The 23294-nt window shown below is 41.0% G+C and overlaps 1 protein-coding gene across 1 annotated transcript in view; it reads left to right on the forward strand.

Annotated features, from left to right (window-relative positions):
• Positions 1-77: 77 nt before the first annotated feature.
• Positions 78-23294, forward strand: part of LOC124138244 — a 38190-nt gene continuing 14973 nt past the window's right edge. Inside the window, exons 1-3 of the mRNA XM_046504798.2 lie at positions 78-210; positions 19928-21925; positions 22529-22593. Of these exons, the coding sequence (XP_046360754.2) occupies positions 20071-21925; positions 22529-22593 (1920 nt within the window). The 5' untranslated portion in view covers positions 78-210; positions 19928-20070. The remainder of the gene's footprint in view (positions 211-19927; positions 21926-22528; positions 22594-23294) is intronic.

A 23294-nucleotide genomic window follows, 5' to 3' on the forward strand; every position in this document is an offset into this window, starting at 1 on the left:
ATCGCGAGTTCTAACAAATACATTTAATGGAGTTCGGCAATGTTGTAAGTATTTCCCTTTCCTCAGTTATTTCTATTTCCTGGAATTCCCGTGTAGATTACCGAGGTTGCGTGAAATAAACGTTATCAACGAAGTAAAGGACCCTCAAACCACCGGAGGATCTTCTCTGATTTTACATTTTACAGGCACTGCCCAATGCACAGATTTCAGGTACTGTCATTCCAATTTAATATCATTTAACGACCATGATTGCCGCACGTTTGGCAATGTTAGGCCAGTTCTAAACGGACTTGAGAACAATCACATGTCTGACGTTCACTAAGTCCATGTTTGTCAACTTGGTGACTCATGGACACCTAAAATTATGTTTGATATTGGGCCATTTTGTTTTGAGGAATGTGAATAATAATGTCATAGTCAGTTCGTTATCACTATCCATATCCAGGAATATAAATGTGTAAACTAAGATAATGGTAATCAACTTCAAGGAAGCAAGTAATTAACATGCACCATGCCTTTGCCATGTACCAAGATGATAGATTACAAACAGGCTCACTAGTTCAGGGCTAGATCGCATATGGTGATAAATATATCGGGTAAACAAATGTGATGTGGCAAAGAAAAGATTGGCATTTGATCCTTGACTTTATTACAAAAAGTATAACATTCATTTTGGAGAGTATGGGGAAAGATACACACGTCAAGGAACAGCTATACTCTTTTTGATAGACCTATGAAGAATACACAGATGTTTCTGTAATCATCATGGTCACAGACGCATAGAATTTTGTTTCGTGATTCAAGACACAAGGGATTATTCTTTAATTAAGTCTGCTGCCATACTCAGAACCCTGTGGTACCGCAGCATTCATGGTGTCGCTGCATTTGTGACTTCCGGTAGTTCACGCGGGACACGCCTCTTAGCAGCTGTCTATCAATACAAATCAGTAACCAGGAAATGCTCGCTTCGTAAACAATTTCCATCTCCTCGGAATGTTCCGTCTGCTGTAAGTAAGGAGTTATAGTAACGAGTTGATACTTACTTCTGGCATCTTTTTATTATTGTCTGACCCCTATCTATCAATGGACAACGATTTAACCCGCAGTTTCCCAAGAAAACTTTCTCTGTCGACCTGAACTATATCATTTACATGTTCATGGCGTCTAGAAAGGTAACGGAAGTTACGTAGTCCTCACATTTGTTTCCCACTCTGTCGCCAGAATTTATTAGGAGATCATAAGGGTCATAATGCCATACTTAGAAATACGTTCTTCACCAGTAGCCAAATGACAAATACATACTTTTGTCACACTAGGGGTGCATTGTATATATATATTGTTAATTTTTAAACAAAATTCTTAAAAAATTTCTGATATTTTGTTGTTGATTTTTAAATATACATGTATTTTGTTCTTACTTTTCGGTAAATATGCATTGAATACCTATTACAATAACACATTCAGAAGTTTACTTGTGCTGTCTTTGCACTTGCCTGGACAAATCACTGAAGCCTGACTTCATCATACTTAGTGGTTGGTAGAATTATGTCCTGTTTTTGTCCAATTCGGACTTCCATACACAACTTTTCCCTGTACCGCGATATGATGGAGCTATCTCCTTGTCCCAGCTTTTACTCGGCGCTACTAATGAAAATAATGAACTTTCATCAGTTAAATATGCATATTTAGATAAAATAAATGACATCTGATACAGAGAACACAAATAATCATAACTGTTACTGAGTGCATTTGGTTCCGTTTGGCGTACATAACAAGTACCACGATTCCTCGAGGTTGCAGGCTACATGGAATACAGTTCGAATTGGCATTAAACCCAACTCACTCACACTCACTCTAATCTAGGCCAACATGCGACTAGCTGTGACTCTGTCTCTGTGTACAAATGGTTATCAGTAACTCCTGGATTCATCTCATCATCAACCCGTGAAGATCCGGGGTAGAACAGGTATTCAGCAACCCATGCTTGCTGTAAAAGGCCACTATGCTTGTCGTAAGAGGCGACTTACAGGGTTAGGTCGTCAGGCTTGCTGACTTGGTTGATGCATGTCATCAATCCCAATTGCGTGGATCGATGCTCATGATGTCAATCACTGGATTGTCTGGTCCAGACTCGATTATTTACAGACCGCCATCATATAGCTGGAATATTGCTGAGTGTGTCATTAAACAACAAATAAACAAACATCTCAACATCAAATTTCATTTAGCAGATGAACAAAGTAATTTTTCAATTTTTCAGCAACCTGAATCCAACTCAGCCTTTGTCCTCTTTTAGAGTGTAGCTAGGTCATTGTACCCTCAACATGAAGTTGCCATCTCATATTCCCGAATGATCTTGCACCCCTTGACCTTCTCATCCATAACATGATTTTCCTGTCTGTATGACATTGTTATATGTGTGTTTGAGTGATGAATGCCATTGCAGTGCTTGAGTGCCCTCTTGTTGGTGCAACACATTATATTGCAAAAGGGAAATATATTTGATGGGTTTCATAGTAATGATATCGATTTTGTTAAAAATGTTGATAATGGTGCTGTTTCAAAGTTTACTGTTGGTCATGTTGGTGTATAACAAGAATATCGTGTTATAGTTATATCAATGGAAAAAGGAGTGATAATATTGTTTGAGAAGGATATTCGTCGATGATCCCTTTACGGCAATGCATTTGCTTCACTTCTGAGAATTTCTGATGTATTATGCGAGAATTACCGTATGACAAGTTTTATCAATGCTTGATAAATCCATGTGGCACATCAGACATATGCTGAGATGATTTACAGGTGTGGTTTAAGTAAACAAATGAACCAGCCGATGAGAAAACGAATTTCTCGGAACCACGGCTGTGTGACCTTGGTAGCTTATCTTCTGTTGACACAGCTTGAATGTAGAGCGTTATGAAATTGAACAGCGGTTTGTGTCTTTATAATAATGAATCAGTAAAATCAGAGTTCTTTGTTTTAATTTTCTTAAAGGCCCTTTTTTAAATTACTTGAGGGACAGATTTAGTTGTCAAACAATTCGATAAATGATGAAATAAATGTAATTCTGAAAGTGCAAAATCATTTGGGTAAAGAAAATTAAAACATTAAAGGAAACATCATGACGAAAGACATCTTCTTTTTCAATTTGAGACAAAACCTGCAACCCTCGCAAAAATAGGTATCATTTTACATTCAACATTTCTATAAGACATTTATTGACAATGTGAGGTGGTGACATTTGTTCCTTATAGCGAACATTACTGGAGGTATTTTTAGTACAGTTCAGTGTTCATTAAAGCCATAATGTGGAGTGTCAGGTTTCCTGAAATGTTCACCAGTGTTCTCTGGCATATGTGTTGGAAGCAGTTGGACAACATCATCTACTTTTCATGATATGCGTGTGTGTTATATGTGTGTGTTATGTATGTGTGTGTGTGTGTTATGTATGTGTTATATATATATATATATGTGTTTGTGTGTGTGTGTGTGTGTGTGTGTGTGTGTGTGTGTGTGTGTGTGTGTGTGTGTGAGAGTGTGCGTGCGTGCGTGCGTGCGTGCGTGCGTGTGTGTGTGTGTGTGTGTGTGTGAGCGTGTGTGAGCGTGTGTGAGCGTGTGTGTGTGTGTGTGTGTGTGTGTGTTACATACATGTATTAATGTCGACATTTATTGTTTTAAAGTGTATTGGTCTTATAAACTGGAGATTAATTAAATGAAGTTTTTGGCAGTATTGCTCCCATACTAGGCGGGTAGCCGGGTGCGCAGAAGTCCCATTTAACTTCGAAATTTTACTACATCCGCCTACTTTGTTTATCATGTTTATTTGCCATTGACTTTTTACATTTCTTGGGGTGAATGTTGTCCAATCCAATGTTTAAAAAATTTCAGACCCCCCTAGAGTTTTCCTCTTTTTTGGAGGAAAACCTGCTCACATCCTTGAAATTTTAATGGCCCCGATAAAATTTAATTTTTACAGTTTCATGTTTTGTCATGTAAATGTATAGATCATGTGCGACTCAAAAATGTTTCTTTCACATGCTCACTCTCTATCTCTTCTAAGTTTATCAAATGTTGTGCTGATGCAATGATGGGTGACTATAGATATATAGCAAACTGATTTTTTATTTCCCCATCAAAAAGGTCACATCATTATGACAAATATTACAAATTGAGTCAGTGTCTCCCAGTGTCACCTGCAATTAACACAAACTGACTCAATTAGCTTGGTTGGTTGGTTGGTTGGTTGTTTAACGCCACACACAGAAATATTCCAACTGTATGAAGACAGTCTGTAAATAATCAAGTCTGGACCAGACAATCCAGTGATTGATATCATAAGCATCGATCCATGCAATTGGGATGAGATGACATGCATCAACCAAGTCAGCAAGCCTGACCACCCCGATCCCGTTAGTCGCCTCTTACGACAAGCATAGTCGCCTTTTACAACAAGCATGGGTTGCTGAATACCTATTCTACCCCGGATCTTCACGGGTTCTTTAGTAACAACACTGAAGATACCTTCAGTTGTTTACTCAGGGGATTAATCCCTGACATGCTTTTATTGTGTGGAATAGGACCAAGGACAGCAGGGCCCTCGTGCACAAAGCGATCTTAGCGCTAAGATGGTCGTAACTCCCATACTTTAACATAGGCTTACAATAGTTGTAGCGCTAGGATCGCTTTGTGCAAGTAGGCCCAACCAGGATGTTAGTAATTAAACGCTAGTTTCCGATAGTTGATTGCTATTTTATAATTGTTCACAATGTCAAGATCAAAGGTCACTTCACACATTCAACAATGTATTCAATGTTGTTATTTTTGTCAGATGAACGGAAATAGCAGAAACAGTATAGATATGTATAATGGCTGAGAATCACAAGGAAGATAAAAGCGGCAAACGTGTCAGCCAACGAAAACAGTTGTCAGCGCTGCGCCGGAATCTTTAGGCCACGCCCATAAATAGATTTGTTTTGGAAGCCAATTATGGAGTGTGTGATTTCAGCAATCTCACTTGAACATTTGAATACTTTCTACGATTATTATGAAATTTTCTCACTCTCTCACCTCTGTTATATTCTTGCTTCTATAAAAGTTTTTTTCAAAATGGCTGCTGTGGAAGCCATATTAAAATTCGGCATCAAACATCTTGAAGACATTCGCCTTTCAAGGGGTTTCTGTCGTCTTGTCCATTATGGTTATTATTCAGCCATGATTATCATGATTATTGTTAAAAATGTTGTGACATTTGGTATATGTTTTCAAAGAAGCTGTGTTCAACACTCGCAGTGTTTTTAGCTATGTGTTATATTTTGAACATGCTCTTCAAATTTCTCTCATCTGTAAACATATTCAAACATTACCAGATTGACGAAGCAAAACTGTGGCAAGAAAGTGTCTCCTTATGATGACTTCATATTTTGTTGTTTTCATTGGGATTTTAATGTGTATGTTTCATAAAGTCCTTACAAACACATTTCTTTCAGAAATGCTGACAGCAGATTTTGTTTAATCATGTTCATGGCTGTCTGTTATCTTTGTTGATGTTGTCAATTTTATTTTACAAACCTCGAGGTGGATTAAGGACCCTTTTAGATCCACTGGAAAAGTAAACTATCATGGAAATGTTATAGCATGGATGGCAGGAACATTTTCATTTATTTATGTTTATTTATATTGTGGCCAAAAGACCAATGGTACATCATGTTCAGTGCGCACCTTAATATATATATATGCTCTACAAGTAACTATAACAATATTTACATCACAAATGAACTGTTCTCTTGCGAAATGTATGATTCAATAATAGTGATAGCTTAAATAGATTATCTTCGGCAATCTGTATTTAAGAATCAGAACCATGTCTTAAGAGGGCCTGATTACAAAGTACTGGAGGAGCTATCTCAGTGTTCCCTTTTACTGGTAATTACCAGTTTTTTTCCAGTAAAATTAGGCTTGGACTGGTAATTCATGTGACTGCCAGTCCCTGTGGACCGGCAAATAAAGTACCTTAGAAATCTAAAGTCTTTTGCCATTAGTGTTTCCCCTTATCTCTTTCTAGGTTAAATATCCATTTGTAGCATTTTTTTTTTGTCTCAAAATATTAAAAAACAAAGAGAAAATTGTGACTAAAGTATGTGTGAATGATGTATAGATCTAACTAAGTTACTTTAGTTGATGACATCTTTTCACTGAACATGAAGTTGAAAGACTTAAAACCAAATAATTTTCATACGTTTTTTTATTTGTTGAAAGTTGGGACTGGCAAAAATTAGGGGGCACTGGTAATTTTTAGAGTTGCCACTCCACTGGGATGCTCAGTTTCAAAAGCCAGCGGGAAGACTGCATCTGTATGAGAATTATCAGACATGTTCAGATATCTCACAACAATCCTACTTTTTTTTAAAATTTGATTTAAATTTGTTTTAGTTTGAGATTAGGTATTACCATTATTAAATGATTTGAAATACAAAGGGTTCGTTCATCCGTTTGATTTTTATGAGGGGGAGGGGAAGATTTTTTTATTTTAAATGAATAATTTGTTAAGATATATGCCCCAAATAAATTGTTTGTTGTAGTGGTGATAAAAATGAATAGTTTGTGTTGTGGAAAATACCCGAATGTTTTTTGTATCTCCATTGCTTTTCCCACCATGACTAATGAATTCATCCAAATGAAAAACCCACATTTTGAGCAGCTGGTGCCTTGACATTTTACAGCATGTTGTGCAATATGCTTCATTGTACATCCTCAAATGTGAGAGAAATCCACACATGGAAGAAACCACCCGTACACTGCCGTTGTTTGGATTGATCACACTGACAAGGTTTATATTTTTTCAAGTCTGTAATTCTTACGTTACAATAATTCATCTGCTACATTTCATTGTTGTCTCCGTATAACTGAAACTGATATTTTTCTTTGTCCAGCTGTCTCATATTGGTTGGTTGGTTTGTTTGTTGTTTAACGCCACACTCAGCAATATTCCGGCTATATGATGACAGTAGCTGTCTCATGTAACAAGTCAGGCAAGTCATTCATTCAATTTACATTGTCATTGACTTTCCACATCCTTGAGTTAACTATACCAGAGCTCCAGGTAACTTTTTGAGCAATTGAGTTTTTACTCGAAGGTTTCTATTTATTTGGGTTATTACATTTTTCATTTGGGAACCAAAATTTTTTCACTCATCACTCCTGCACTCAATAGACCGCCTCCGTGGTCTAGTGGTAGAGCGTCCCCCCGGAGAGCGGAAGGTCCGGGTATCGATCCCCGGCCGCGTCATACCAAAAGACGTTAAAAGATGGTACTTGTTGTTACCCTGTCTGGTGCTCGGCATTAAGGGGCTAAAACAAGGACTGGTCGGCTCGGAGTCAGTATACTGTGTCTGAGTGGGGTATTCATGTTAAACTGCGGCATGGTATCTCAGTGTGCTAGCACTATAAATCGGCATCAATCCGGACTAGTACAAGCAGCCACACACACACACACGTGCAAGCACATCGCTATATAAGTGCAATAATCTTGGATGCGACGTTAAACCCAATTTCACCTCACCTTCTTCACTCCATTGGGTTTTACCCAAAATGAGCTAAAATTTTGAGACTTAAAAAGAAAGAACCATGGGTCTGGGTTGTCCTATGGGTAACCAAGTCCTGGTCAGGACCCACCCGACAGAGTATCCAGCTACCCATGTTACCCGTCCCAACCCTCGTACATACAATACATTTTCAACAATTATATACACACTGTTTTGGATATTGGCCAAGTGCACTGATCATGTTGACTAGTGTGACATTGATAGCCAGTGATTCTACAAACACCAGAACTAGTTTTGTCCTACCTATAAAACTGTATGTAAACTGTTGATAGGTTTTGTGTGGATGTTATGGTAGATTGAGATGAAAAGCGAGGCATTGTGTCACTTTGACATTGCAGAGTTTGTACAGATATTGAACAACGGAATAGTTTGAATTCAACCACGGCCGATGAAAAGTGGTTAACTCAGCGGTTTTTACATCAGATTACTGAAAAAGGGCTGAAATATTGATGTCAGAACTTGAAAAGTGCTGGAATGTAATAAATGTGGTCGAGATACGACAAAAAAAATTCTGAAAATTATTATTGATGGAGTTTCAATGCGTTATGGTCTTCCTGGTGTGTTATTAGGTTTCAGTATGTTATTGTGCACTCAGGATGGACTTTTGGATGAATAAAAGTGGTCTTTGAACACAAGTGTTCTTTCATGAAAAGTGCTTAAAAGTGTGTGATTCTACAAAAAAAATTGATTTGTATGAACCCTGCATTGTTTGTCACAAATGTTTTCAAACATATTCTCCGTGTTAAGCGCCCGGCTCCAGGAAGTGCCCCTTGACAGATTTTTAGACCACTCTGCAACTGATCTCAAGGCTTGAATATCTTTTTCTTAAACCCATCTTGTCCTGCAGGGCAAGTAGATATTATTTTGTACTCGTCCTGCAATATTTTCTCTTGCTCAATTAAATTTTATACAGATTAATGTTCTCAATTATTGTCACCATTTTCTGTAATTGACCCTTGAGTTGAGCTTTTTAACGACAGACAGAACACAGTCACTGCCATCTTCATTTATTTCTGCCCATTCAGTGTCACTCAACCATGAACATTTCGTTTTCGTTTTTCACTGTCATACTGCTTTATAAAAAAATAAATAAACTTTTGGTCCTGTTTGGTGATCAAATCATGGTTTTTTCTCGTCAACAACACCATGCCATATTTAAAAACAGCCATTACCCTTACAAAATCATTCACCTTCACCTTGACATTTGAGAAAGGGAAACAAGTCACTTAGAACAAAAAATATTTGCCTCCCTTTAAAAAATAGTTTTGAAACCTTTGCAAATGCACTTTTTGTTTATTTCTCAAAAAGACAGTTGGCAAGTATGCCGTCCATGTATGATATAAGCAACATGTATTTCGTTATTGTTACTATAAACGTACGAGTAATGAAACATATTTTACCTTCAAAATTAACCTGCTTATTTTATTGAAAACAATTAGAGATGAATTGAAACGATTGAAATAAATGTACATGACAGTCTGTATTCATCATATTCATGGTATTTTCACGTGTTGAATGCACATTTTTTTCAGAAAACACAGCTGTGTAGGGGTTGCATATTTTACAAGCATACACTGAGTTTCAACTTTCTTTCTAAAGCAAAAACATTACATTTATAATGCGCCGAATTCCAGTCACCAAGTGGATGCTCATATCGCTGCACTAATATTCCTCGGATGACATCAGTTGTAGTACCCTCTATGGTCGTTTATATATTCCCAATGGACATAAACTAATATAGGAGGTACGTCAATCCATGTGTCCGTTCAATCCATTCAATCCAATCTAGACCGGTTGACTAGATATAATATACCTACTGCGTTCCTGTCAAAACGTAAGATATCAGTTTGTTTAAGTTTCACTTATGTTTTCCCGATTTGTTTTGTTCTACTAAATGAAAACCAATTTCACCAACTGCTCTCTAGTTTGACAGACAGCTCACTAAGGAGAAGATTCTATAAGTTTTTAGTAGAGATGGGTGACCAGTTGCCTTAGACACTGAAGAGTTGTGTCCAGTTGTTGTATCAGGATCCAGTGACCGTCCCAGTTGTCTTAGACACTGAAGAGTTGTGTCCAGTAGTTGTATCAGGATCCAGTGACCATCCCATTTGTCTTAGACACTGAGGAGTTGTGTCCAGTAGTTGTATTGAAGATCCAGTGACCGTCCCAGTTGTCTTGGACACTGAGGAGTTGTGTCCAGTAGTTGTATCAGGATCCAGTGACCGTCCCAGTTGTCTTGGACACTGAAGAGTTGTGTCCAGTAGTTGTATCAGGATCCAGTGACCGTCCCAGTTGTCTTGGACACTGAGGAGTTGTGTCCAGTAGTTGTATTGAAGATCCAGTGACCGTCCCAGTTGTCTTGGACACTGAAGAGTTGTGTCCAGTAGTTGTATTGAAGATCCAGTGACCGTCCAAGTTGTCTTGGTCACTGAAGAGTTGTGTCCAGTAGTTGTATCAGGATCCAGTGACCGTCCCAGTTGTCTTGGACACTGAAGAGTTGTGTCCAGTAGTTGTATCAGGATCCAGTGACTGGCCCAGTTGTCTTGGACACTGAAGAGTTGTGTCCAGTAGTTGTATCAGGATCCAGTGACCGTCCCAGTTGTCTTAGACACTGAAGAGTTGTGTCCAGTAGTTGTATCAGGATCCAGTGACTGGGTTCACTGACTGGCCCATTTGTCTTAGACACTGAAGAGTTGTGCCCAATAGTTGTATCAGGATCCAGTGACCGTCCCAGTTGTCTTGGACACTGAAGAGTTGTGTCCAGTAGTTGTATCAGGATCCAGTGACTGGCCCAGTTGTCTTGGACACTGAAGAGTTGTATCCAGTAGTTGTATCAGGATCCAGTGACTGGCCCAGTTGTCTTAGACACTGAAGAGTTGTGTCCAGTAGTTGTATCAGGATCCAGTGACTGGCCCAGTTGTCTTAGACACTGAAGAGTTGTGTCCAGTAGTTGTATCAGGATCCAGTGACCGTCCCAGTTGTCTTAGACACTGAAGAGTTGTGTCCAGTAGTTGTATCAGGATCCAGTGACTGGCCCAGTTGTCTTGGACACTGAAGAGTTGTGTCCAGTAGTTGTATCAGGATCCAGTGACTTGCCCAGTTGTCTTAGACACTGAAGAGTTGTGTCCAGTAGTTGTATCAGGATCCAGTGACTGGCCCAGTCGTCTTGGACTCTGAAGGGTTGTGTCCAGTTGTTGTATCAGGATCCAGTGACTGGCCCAGTTGTCTTGGACACTGAAGAGTTGTGTCCAGTAGTTGTATTGAAGATCCAGTGACCGTCCCAGTTGTCTTAGACACTGAAGAGTTGTGTCCAGTAGTTATATTGAAGATCCAGTGACCGTCCCAGTTGTCTTAGACACTGAAGAGTTGTGTCCAGTAGTTGTATCAGGATCCAGTGACCGTCCCAGTTGTCTTGGCCACTGAAGAGTTGTGTCCAGTAGTTGTATCAGGATCCAGTGACTGGGTTCACTGACTGGCCCATTTGTCTTAGACACTGAAGAGTTGTGCCCAATAGTTGTATCAGGATCCAGTGACCGTCCCAGTTGTCTTGGACACTGAAGAGTTGTGTCCAGTAGTTGTATCAGGATCCAGTGACTGGCCCAGTTGTCTTGGACACTGAAGAGTTGTATCCAGTAGTTGTATCAGGATCCAGTGACTGGCCCAGTTGTCTTAGACACTGAAGAGTTGTGTCCAGTAGTTGTATCAGGATCCAGTGACTGGCCAAGTTGTCTTAGACACTGAAGAGTTGTGTCCAGTAGTTGTATCAGGATCCAGTGACTGGCCCAGTTGTCTTAGACACTGAAGAGTTGTGTCCAGTAGTTGTATCAGGATCCAGTGACTGGCCCAGTTGTCTTGGACACTGAAGAGTTGTGTGCAGTAGTTGTATTGGAGATCCAGTGACCGTCCCAGTTGTCTTGGACACTGAAGAGTTGTGTCCAGTAGTTGTATCAGGATCCAGTGACTGGCCCAGTTGTCTTGGACACTGAAGAGTTGTGTCCAGTAGTTGTATTGGAGATCCAGTGACCGTCCCAGTTGTCTTGGACACTGAAGAGTTGTGTCCAGTAGTTGTATCAGGATCCAGTGACTGGGTTCACTGACTGGCCCAGTTGTCTTAGACACTGAAGAGTTGTGCCCAATAGTTGTATCAGGATCCAGTGACCGTCCCAGTTGTCTTGGACACTGAAGAGTTGTGTCCAGTAGTTGTATCAGGATCCAGTGACTGGCCCAGTTGTCTTAGACACTGAAGAGTTGTATCCAGTAGTTGTATCAGGAATCAGTGACTGGCCCAGTTGTCTTAGACACTGAAGAGTTGTGTCCAGTAGTTGTATCAGGATCCAGTGACTGGCCCAGTTGTCTTAGACACTGAAGAGTTGTGTCCAGTAGTTGTATCAGGATCCAGTGACCGTCCCAGTTGTCTTAGACACTGAAGAGTTGTGTCCAGTAGTTGTATCAGGATCCAGTGACCGTCCCAGTTGTCTTGGACACTGAAGAGTTGTGTCCAGTAGTTGTATCAGGATCCAGTGACTGGCCCAGTTGTCTTGGACACTGAAGAGTTGTGTCCAGTAGTTGTATCAGGATCCAGTGACTGGCCCAGTTGTCTTAGACACTGAAGAGTTGTGTCCAGTAGTTGTATCAGGATCCAGTGACTGGCCCAGTTGTCTTGGACACTGAAGGGTTGTGTCCAGTAGTTGTATCAGGATCCAGTGACTGGCCCAGTTGTCTTGGACACTGAAGGGTTGTGTCCAGTAGTTGTATCAGGATCCAGTGACTGGCCCAGTTGTCTTAGACACTGAAGAGTTGTGTCCAGTAGTTGTATCAGGATCCAGTGACTGGCCCAGTTGTCTTGGACACTGAAGAGTTGTGTCCAGTAGTTGTATTGAAGATCCAGTGACCGTCCCAGTTGTCTTAGACACTGAAGAGTTGTGTCCAGTAGTTGTATCAGGATCCAGTGACCGTCCCAGTTGTCTTGGACACTGAAGAGTTGTGTCCAGTAGTTGTATCAGGATCCAGTGACTGGCCCAGTTGTCTTGGACACTGAAGAGTTGTGTCCAGTAGTTGTATTGAAGATCCAGTGACCGTCCCAGTTGTCTTAGACACTGAAGAGTTGTGTCCAGTAGTTATATTGAAGATCCAGTGACTGGCCCAGTTGTCTTAGACACTGAAGAGTTGTGTCCAGTAGTTGTATCAGGATCCAGTGACCGTCCCAGTTGTCTTGGACACTGAAGAGTTGTGTCCAGTAGTTGTATCAGGATCCAGTGACTGGCCCAGTTGTCTTAGACACTGAAGAGTTGTATCCAGTAGTTGTATCAGGATCCAGTGACCGTCCCAGTTGTCTTGGACACTGAAGAGTTGTGTCCAGTAGTTGTATCAGGATCCAGTGACTGGCCAAGTTGTCTTAGACACTGAAGAGTTGTGTCCAGTAGTTGTATCAGGATCCAGTGACTGGCCCAGTTGTCTTAGACACTGAAGAGTTGTGTCCAGTAGTTGTATCAGGATCCAGTGACTGGCCCAGTTGTCTTAGACACTGAAGAGTTGTGTCCAGTAGTTGTATCAGGATCCAGTGACTGGCCCAGTTGTCTTGGACACTGAAGAGTTGTGTCCAGTTGTTGTATCAGGATCCAGTGACTGGCCCAGTTGTCTTGGACACTGAAGAGTTGTGTCCAGTAGTTGTATTGAAGATCCAGTGACCGTCCCAGTTGTCTTAGACACTGAAGAGTTGTGTCCAGTAGTTATATTGAAGATCCAGTGACTGGCCCAGTTGTCTTAGACACTGAAGAGTTGTGTCCAGTAGTTGTATCAGGATCCAGTGACCGTCCCAGTTGTCTTGGACACTGAAGAGTTGTGTCCAGTAGTTGTATCAGGATCCAGTGACTGGCCCAGTTGTCTTAGACACTGAAGAGTTGTGTCCAGTAGTTGTATCAGGATCCAGTGACCGTCCCAGTTGTCTTGGACACTGAAGAGTTGTGTCCAGTAGTTGTATCAGGATCCAGTGACTGGCCAAGTTGTCTTAGACACTGAAGAGTTGTGTCCAGTAGTTGTATCAGGATCCAGTGACTGGCCCAGTTGTCTTAGACACTGAAGAGTTGTATCCAGTAGTTGTATCAGGATCCAGTGACTGGCCCAGTTGTCTTAGACACTGAAGAGTTGTGTCCAGTAGTTGTATCAGGATCCAGTGACTGGCCCAGTTGTCTTGGACACTGAAGAGTTGTGTCCAGTTGTTGTATCAGGATCCAGTGACTGGCCCAGTTGTCTTGGACACTGAAGAGTTGTGTCCAGTAGTTGTATCAGGATCCAGTGACTGGCCCAGTTGTCTTGGACACTGAAGAGTTGTGTCCAGTAGTTGTATTGAAGATCCAGTGACCGTCCCAGTTGTCTTAGACACTGAAGAGTTGTGTCCAGTAGTTATATTGAAGATCCAGTGACCGCCCCAGTTGTCTTAGACACTGAAGAGTTGTGTCCAGTAGTTGTATCAGGATCCAGTGACCGTCCCAGTTGTCTTGGACACTGAAGAGTTGTGTCCAGTAGTTGTATCAGGATCCAGTGACTGGCCCAGTTGTCTTAGACACTGAAGAGTTGTGTCCAGTAGTTGTATCAGGATCCAGTGACCGTCCCAGTTGTCTTGGACACTGAAGAGTTGTGTCCAGTAGTTGTATCAGGATCCAGTGACTGGCCCAGTTGTCTTAGATACTGAAGAGTTGTGTCCAGTAGTTGTATCAGGATCCAGTGACCGTCCCAGTTGTCTTGGACACTGAAGAGTTGTGTCCAGTAGTTGTATCAGGATCCAGTGACTGGCCCAGTTGTCTTAGACACTGAAGAGTTGTGTCCAGTAGTTGTATCAGGATCCAGTGACTGGCCCAGTTGTCTTAGACACTGAAGAGTTGTATCCAGTAGTTGTATCAGGATCCAGTGACTGGCCCAGTTGTCTTAGACACTGAAGAGTTGTGTCCAGTAGTTGTATCAGGATCCAGTGACTGGCCCAGTTGTCTTAGACATTGAAGAATAGTGGTCTACGGACTGGGTTTGAATCCTAGATTAGGATTATTGTTTTGTCAGCACTCTGTGTTCATGAGTTTCACGAAGTGTTAAACATCCTAGGGGATCCTGATGGGGTAGTCTGTTTAGTGCAAAACAAATTTTTATGATATCATGACGTAACAAGAGTCAATTTTGTATCTTCAAAAATTGACATTAAATATCCATAAAAACTGTTTAATGTAAACTGAACTGTATTGTAATCATGCTGAAAGCTAATTAAGTTGTATATAAATTGATTTAACGACACAACACCAGTCAGTGTTTGGTATTTGCAAAACATGAAATGCAGTAAATGAAATGAAATGAAAGCAGGACCACTTTCCGCATGTATCCTTACACACAGACAATCCGCATTCACATAGAGATGTTTTGCAATTTAGATCAAACTTGACAGCTTTTCCGCTATTTGCGTGATTTTTGTACGAAGCCAAAAAAATAATGACTACTGACCAAAGGCCCTGAATTTGACTGAATGTCCTCTTACCCACGCACAAAACCACAGACCCATGTGTTTGCAGGCACACACGCACGCACGTACGCACGCACTCTCATGCACTCTCATGCACTCTCACGCACTCTCACGCACGCACGCAGGCACGCACGCACGCACATTGCTACAGAGCATGGAATCCTGGCGATATCTTTGTACCATCCAACATGTTGTTATACAAAACACACTCTCTTACTTAGAGAGGAGGCCTGTGAAGATCCATGGTAGAATAGGTCTTCAGCAACCCATGCTTGCCGTAAAAGGTGTCCATACTTGTCGTTGGAGGCGACTACCCGGGGCCTTCTCAGTATCCGACCCGTGTACCCGAGTACCCAAGTACCCAAGTTTCCCATCCCAGCCCTGCACTCAACACAACTATTAATAATGTCCTCCCGTCCAAATTTAGAAATGCAGGGAAAATGTCAATGAAGTCATATTGTGTCCTATTGAAGTGTAGGATATTATGGTTCTGACACAAGTTTTATATCACTTAATAATTGAGATTAAAGTATAGGTTGAGACTCAAGGTTTGAACTTAACATAAGTCCGCTAACCTGAGACCTGTTTCTCACTTAGTGTGCTGGCGATTAGGTGCCTCACTCTAGCAGTGTGGGTTCAAATCCTGGATGGGACTCAACCCCCCAAAAGTACTAGAATCTGTACTTTACTAAGAATGTGTTGTCCAAAATATAACATTTGTTACATTTGACCACTTTCTAAATGGCATTGTGTGTTCATAGCTTTCAGCCATGGGAGTCATGCTTATTTACACTTGTCAGGGAGGTACACAAAGTATGTGATCTAGATCCAGTTGTCGGACTTTCATTTTTGTGGAAGCCTTGGTGGCTGAGTGAGTTAGATCCATCAAAAGTAGTGCTGTCGGCAAATATAAACAAAATTTAAATATTTTTGTTTTGTTTTCTGACCATAATCTAATACTTTGCATGAACAAATTTCTTACCCATTACAAGATTTGACAACAAATCTTAACTCTCAACTCCTAACCCATAACCTATGAAAACAGTGGTTAGGGAACCTATATTTCCTAGAAGTGGGAGATCGTATGTTGATATGAAGAGGTCAGTGACATTAAGCGTTGGTTTTCCGTGTGATTTGTTCAGACTTCTGTGAAATTGGCTTGTCTAATCTTGGCAGACATCAAAAAGAAGGAAACGTAGGCATTTTGTCGACAATCAGGATCATTCATATGTGTACAGGACGCATTGCTACTCCATACATGAAGATGTGATGTCATGATTACAGCTGTGTCGATTCATCTGGCTGGTGTGTTCATTCAGGAAGAACCAGGTCTGACAAGCTCTGCAGATTCTCCAGGGTTTGCACAGATTTGTAAACAGCTTAAATATATTCAGGCATCAGTGAAAAGAACTAGTTTTCATATTTCGCCATAAATGTGATAAAGTGCAAATTTTCAGATATTGCAAAATGCTTGAATTTTCCGGAAAAAGGACGCATTCGAAATTATAATTGTAAGTACACTAAACTATTTTTATAACGAACAAAGACGCTTATAACGAACTGACGGCCTTGTGCTGTATATATGCTCATAAGGAACTATGGATACCTTATTCGACGTAATAAGTGCCCCGCTCTAATAAGCGCCCACAGCGATATTTGCTAATATATTGGCTAGTGAACAATCCCAATTAGCACCCCTTCCGATTGATCAATGTATACAAGACTTATTATTCGTGTATAATACGCACTCATGTGTTATATGCACCCTTAATTATGGGCAATTAAATTCTGGATAAATATATCTGTCGTATATAAACATTTCAGGCTGGCATTAAAACCACGAAATTAACAATCTTTCAACTCCAAAATTTTATTCTAATACGAAGAGCCCCCTATTTCAAATTTTGAGAGCGCCCTGGGCACTTATTACGTCGAATACGGTATAACGAACTAGAAATTAGTGCTCACTTTTAGTTTGTTATTACCATAGTTTACTGTATGTTAAGAAAGTAGTTCAAAAGTTCAATGTAGGATATGAGACTTTAATACCCTATGTTTTGAGACATACTCTGAACCCCAAGTTGTTAAAATTTTGATGTCCTGGAAGAGATTGCCATCAGTCAATCCATCACACATGACAACAGTTTCAACAACTGTGACCCTGTGAAGCTGAAACTGTACATAGATACCCAAGTAATCATGCTAAAGTGATGTTTTTTCTAAAAAGTGCTCTCAGAATGTCAGTTTTGTTATGTTTGAAAACGTGACTTTATATCTGCATGGAGTCTTATTGTGATAGTTGATGCATCCAGGCAGGTTGTGGTATATTGGAAGGAGGATATGTTACAGACAATGGGTATAGCCATTTCAGTATAGCTTCACCTTGTTTGCTTGTTGTTTAACGCCGCACTCAGCAATATTCCAGCTATATGTCGGCGGTGTGTAAATAGTGGAGTCTGGACCAGACAATCCAGTGATTGACACCATGAGTATCAATCCACGCAATTGGGATACGATGACATGCATCAACCAAGTCATCGAGCCTGACCACCCGATCCTGCTAGTCGCCTTTAATGACATGCATAGCCGCCATTTTCGGCAAGCATGGGTTGCTGAAGACCTATTCTACCCCGGATCTTCACCTTGAACTTGGTGCAAGGTTTTTTTAGTAGGAAATATTACCAATAGAGCTGAGAATTGCCTTGTATCTTGTGATACGATTCATATGACGATGTGGACTCACAATACTACTGGTATCACGATACATCACATTAAATAGTAAAAAATGATGAAATCACTGAAATACAGCTCTATAACGTCTTTCTTCATCATGTTCATACATTTATGTATTGACATCTCAAAGAAAACCACAAGAACGAAACAGGTTTAAATAAATGGTCATTGAATGTAACAGTCAGCACGTCCTCAGTCGGCACGTCCTCAGCTACCACGTCCTCAGCTACCACGTCCTTGTGTTTGCCATGCATACAGGTGGAGCTGTGCTGCTTCTGTCATTATAAAGGGAGCTAACTCTATTAATTCCTGTTCTATTTATAGTGTCTCGCAATCTCACAAACCGACGATTCAAGTATCGTGTGTACCTAAGTATCGATGACATGGGCGGATACAGCTTTTTTTAAAAGGGGGGTGCACAATTAAGATCTATTTATTGTCTTTGGTGGTAATTTATACAGAAATAAAGATTTTTTTCGAAATAAAAAGGTGGGGGTGCGCGCACCCGCACCCCCCCTCTGTATCCGCCCATGGATGATAACATAGGTATCGGTGAATAGTTACAACACTAATGAAAAGTAATCTTGATGTTGCCATTCACAGTCAATTTCTCCAGATTAACCTTTGCGGAAAACTTGGAATGAATTCTTGTAACATTATCGGACATGTTTAAATGGCTGAAAGCTTGCCTTTTTATTTCTTACACTTGCAAGTTTAGGACCTGGTATGATTAATTACCATGTATAGCTAACATGAGTGGAAAAGGCAGATTAGGCTTAAAAAAATAGTAGAAATGGTTTTCAGGCAATGGCTTTTGAATTTTTTGCGGTGTTGTTGATTTTTTTTGTGGTTGTTCAAGCTAGTATGTAACCAAATTTTGTTTACAATTATTTCAGGGAAATCATGTTGTTCTTAAGTATAGTAGCATTTAACCCCCAGGGTTGTGTGTTCGAGATGCGGAATTTTTAAAGATTCTTTTGATTTTTTTTAAATGATGATGCTGCGGTGCCAGAGAACCAAGACTATTATTTTTTTCAGCCTTGTTTAATGAGAAGATCAAATTATGAGCAAGTCTGCGACCGACATGAACTGTTTGTACCGTATACTGTTGTTATCTACATATAAGAAAATCTGATGAGTTAGTCTTGCTTATCTTCAAATACTTGTATTAGAAATATATTTCCTGAGAATCCTGAAATCGCCTTTTTGTCCAATTTCAGACTTATTTATGCATTTATTTGCTGAAATGAACATATATGAACACATTTGATAACTTTCATAATAACATGTGACGTGTGTTCAATGTCTATCTCATAATTAGATATAGATATTGACCCAATAAACAGTTGCTGAAATGAACCTATGAACACATTTGATAACTTTCATAACATGTGAAGTGTGCTCAATGTCTTTCTCAATATATATGAGCACACTTCACATATATATATATATATATATATATACACACACACACAAGTATGATCCAATTGCAGAAGAGAGTGCTCAATACAAAGAAGAGCATAAATACAGATTTGAACACACTTTCCTTATATCATTTTCCAACTCTGAGTTTCATGCACCCATGGTATTGCGTGCGATCATCAGGCATAATGAAACATGGTTTTTAGTTTGACCCTTTCTTTTTTGCTCGGCTTGGGGGTATAACATGGCGACAGGTGGAAATGAGCTCGCTTCTTTTGTTTAGCTTGTAAGCTGTTAGCAGGGATTTGCAACCTATGCATGGAAGAGAAGCTCGAGATTCTCATGCTAACAGCTTACAAGCTAAACAAAAGAAGCGAGCTCATTTCCACCTGTCGCCATGTTATACCCCCAAGCCGAGCAAAAAAGAAAGGGTCAAACTAAAAACCATGTTTCATTATGCCTGATGATCGTACGCAATACCATGGGTGCATGAAACTCAGAGTTGCAAAATGATATAAGGAAAGTGTGTTCAAATCTGTGTGTGTATATATATATATATATATATAATCAAAGAACTAATAAAAATGTATGAGTGAAAAATGTTTTTAAAATTGATATTAAAGTAAAAATGATGGAACACTTTCTGACTGTGACGGTTTCTTTCCAGATTAATGGATCCTGCTCAGTTTCACACATTAACAAGAGGAGCCAGAAGCCAGCCCCCGTCGTCCACAACATGACATGGTGCCATCACTAGATGTACACACCCTTGTACAACAGAGAGAGTGTGTCGGCATGTAAAGCGGGATTATGTCTGCTTCGGAGGAGGAGGGACCTCCAAGTTACGTATCCATTGACGAAACTGATGCAGATGTCCTCGCATTTGAAAACAGCAACCTCCAAAGAAACTTGACACAAATACCACAGCAACTTGCAAGAAACCTGATTGCTGGGAGACAGACCATTGCTAATCCGGTGCCAACATTTCAGCCCTGTTTGGCCATGTCAGATGACAAGGCCATGTCAACTCCGGCTTCAGAGCTGTTTGATGTTCTGGCTTCAGGGCATTTTGATGTTCCGGCTTCAGGGCAGTTTGATGTTCCGGCTTCAGGGCAGTTTGATGTTCCGGACTCTGTTAGAGAAATGTTGAAGGATGACCTACATGACCGACAGATGCTGGTTTCGGACAATGAAACATCGGAGTATTACAGTGAAGAAAATAGAAGCTGTTTGCCTAGTGGCGCTGATGGAAATGATCTGACACATATTAATGAAATGGGTGAGGAGCGAGAATATGACCCCCCTGAGTTAAGAAAAGGAGGTGAGCCTGTTTCATCCCGAATGTCAAGGTCATCTACCGATGAAGACCTCCAGTCAAAGAGGGCTTCACTTGTCGAGTCTAAAAACAGGTACTGCTCTATTGAGTATGACCCCTCACGACGAGAGTCAATACCAGTTATTTCACCAAGACCAAATCTCCCTCGTGATGATAGTGTCTTTTCAGATGATCAGCCACCCATTTCCAAACGGAAAGTTTCCAGGGAGAGACTTGTGAAACAGTGGAGTCAGAGTGCCCCAGACTTGCCAGACTTGCTGCAGTCTCTGAATGCACCTGATGATCCTTCACCAGACATTGTGCAGAGCTTGGAACCCATGTTGTACCCTGGGAAGAGACAGCGAGCTCAGTCGGAGGAGATTCTAAATACAGGAGCTGGCAACAATGGATCATTAGGGTCCAATCACAAAGTGGAAATTGAGGGGAAAGTGTACAATGGCAAAAGCTTGCAGCACAGTATCAAGAGGTCGGTCAGTTTTCATGAAAGTGCTACAGTTTACGACATCCCACAAGAGAAAAGTCAAAATCAGAATCTTTTCTCACCCCAGGGTGAAGAAGCTCGTCAGTTTTTTCGCCACAGGTCGAGTGGATACGGAACTGGCAGCTCTTCTAAAGGCTCACTACAGTCTCAGCTCAGTGATCAAACTAACTTCAGTGACTCAGTGATAACAGACAATAGTGTCGATCAAGAGGAGTTCCCCACCTTGGAGGAAAATAACCACACATTGACCAGTGCAGGTCAAGCGGACATGTTGCCTTGTTTGAGTATTTTTCAATCCGATTCAACAGTTGTGACTACAAGTTTAAACCGTGTTAACAATCCTTCATTATATGTGGATGGTTTTGGCGACTCCATCAAGAACAGTTGTGAAGATGAGAACAAGGGCAATGTACCAAATTTTGATTTGCTGGAGAAAAGCACTGGAAGCTTTCAGTTACCATCAGATTTGACACAAGAAGGAATAGCTTCAGGAACAGTTCCGGAAGATCTAACCCCAGGCGCTGTGGGGGGATACTCCGAAGAAAACAGTCCCGTTGACGTTGGCAACCATTTAAATTATGACTTAAAGGTTCTGGACGATTGCATGAAGAGAGACGACCCCCAAATATGTCCATATTATTGTTTGCCAAATAACGCTGCAGCCTTGGCATCAGGGAGTCTTGGAATTTACCGGAATGAGCCATCACATGAGCTGTTACAGAAGTACCTGATGACACTAGATGACACTCCTGCAGATGTGGACACCATTCTGAGTCATGTGAACAAGATGCTTGTGCCGTCTGACAGTTCTACCCCGTCTCCTAGTCTTCAAATCAAATGGGTGGCAAGTAAGTGACCCAGTTGACAGGATCCTGTCCTTAGTTAGGTGATTGTGTGTGGAGGGACCCCCAGCGGGATTCCTCGCTCACAAAAAGTGGAATGATTGGTGGTTGTTCACCCATGATTTTAAAATACATCACTCATTATTTCTTAATCATTTTGAACTCCTTTTTAGACCACCATGTTAGAAAACCACAATTGTCGAATAACGTCGACGATCTCCAGCTATGAAATCATTTCTAGTTTCCGACCTTGTGTCACAATAAGATCACGTCAACAATGCCGTCCAGATGACGTAAATAATACATACACCAGTGCACGTAAAGTGACATTTTCACTGGTGCACATACAATATTTATGAACTCAGTTATTTCTTCCCCTATGGGTAGTAAACCTCAGTCTGAGGTTATAGTGATACAGACCCGTGAAGATCCGGGGTAGAATAGGTCTTCAGCAACTCATGTTTTTCATGAAAGACAACTATGCTTGTCGTAAGAGGCGACTAACCTCATCTATGATGACATTTTCTATGTTGATAATTTTGGGGTGATACATATTCATACAAATGGATTTTAGTCTTGTGGTTGTCATTGATTTCTTGAATATTTCAGACTTGTCAAGCCCTGATCTGTCCAAATCTTTTTTTTACCCGGTTCTGTCCAACATCGAAGAACAGGTACGTCTCTGAACACCTCCCCACCTTGCATCTTCCCGAGGCAAGAGAGTTAACTGACTTTAAAAGTCCAGTTTCCACCCTTGCCGAACTAAGCTGGGATTATGGAGTTACATTTTGGCTGGACTAACGAGTCTATGCATGGTATGTCTCTGAACCTCTCCCCACCTTGTGCATGTTGTGGCTAGGCTGTGTTAGGGAGTAGCCACATTGAGGACCAGGTACGTCTCTGAACCCCTCCCCACCTTGTGACTAGGCTGTGTTAGGGAGTAGCCACATTGAGGACCAGGTATGTCTCTGAACCCCTCCCCACCTTGTGACTAGGCTGTGTTAGGGGGTAGCCACATTGAGGACCAGGTACGTCTCTGAACCCCTCCCCACTTGTGGCTAGGCTGTGTTAGGGAGTAGCCACATTGAGGACCAGGTACGTCTCTGAACCCCTCCCCAGCTTGTGGCTAGGCTGTGTTAGGGGGTAGCCACATTGAGGACCAGGTACGTCTCTGAACCCCTCCCCACTTGTGACTAGGCCGTGTTAGGGAGTAGCCACATTGAGGACCAGGTACGTCTCTGAACCCCTCCCCACCTTGACTAGGCCGTGTTAGGGGGTAGCCACATTGAGGACCAGGTACGTCTCTGAACCCCTCCCCACCTTGTGACTAGGCTGTGTTAGGGAGTAGCCACATTGAGGACTCAGATCCCTTTCA

This window comes from Haliotis rufescens, unplaced genomic scaffold (genome assembly GCF_023055435.1).
Source record: "Haliotis rufescens isolate VD_foot unplaced genomic scaffold, xgHalRufe1.0.p SCAF_5, whole genome shotgun sequence".
NCBI classification, from domain to species: domain Eukaryota; kingdom Metazoa; phylum Mollusca; class Gastropoda; order Lepetellida; family Haliotidae; genus Haliotis; species Haliotis rufescens.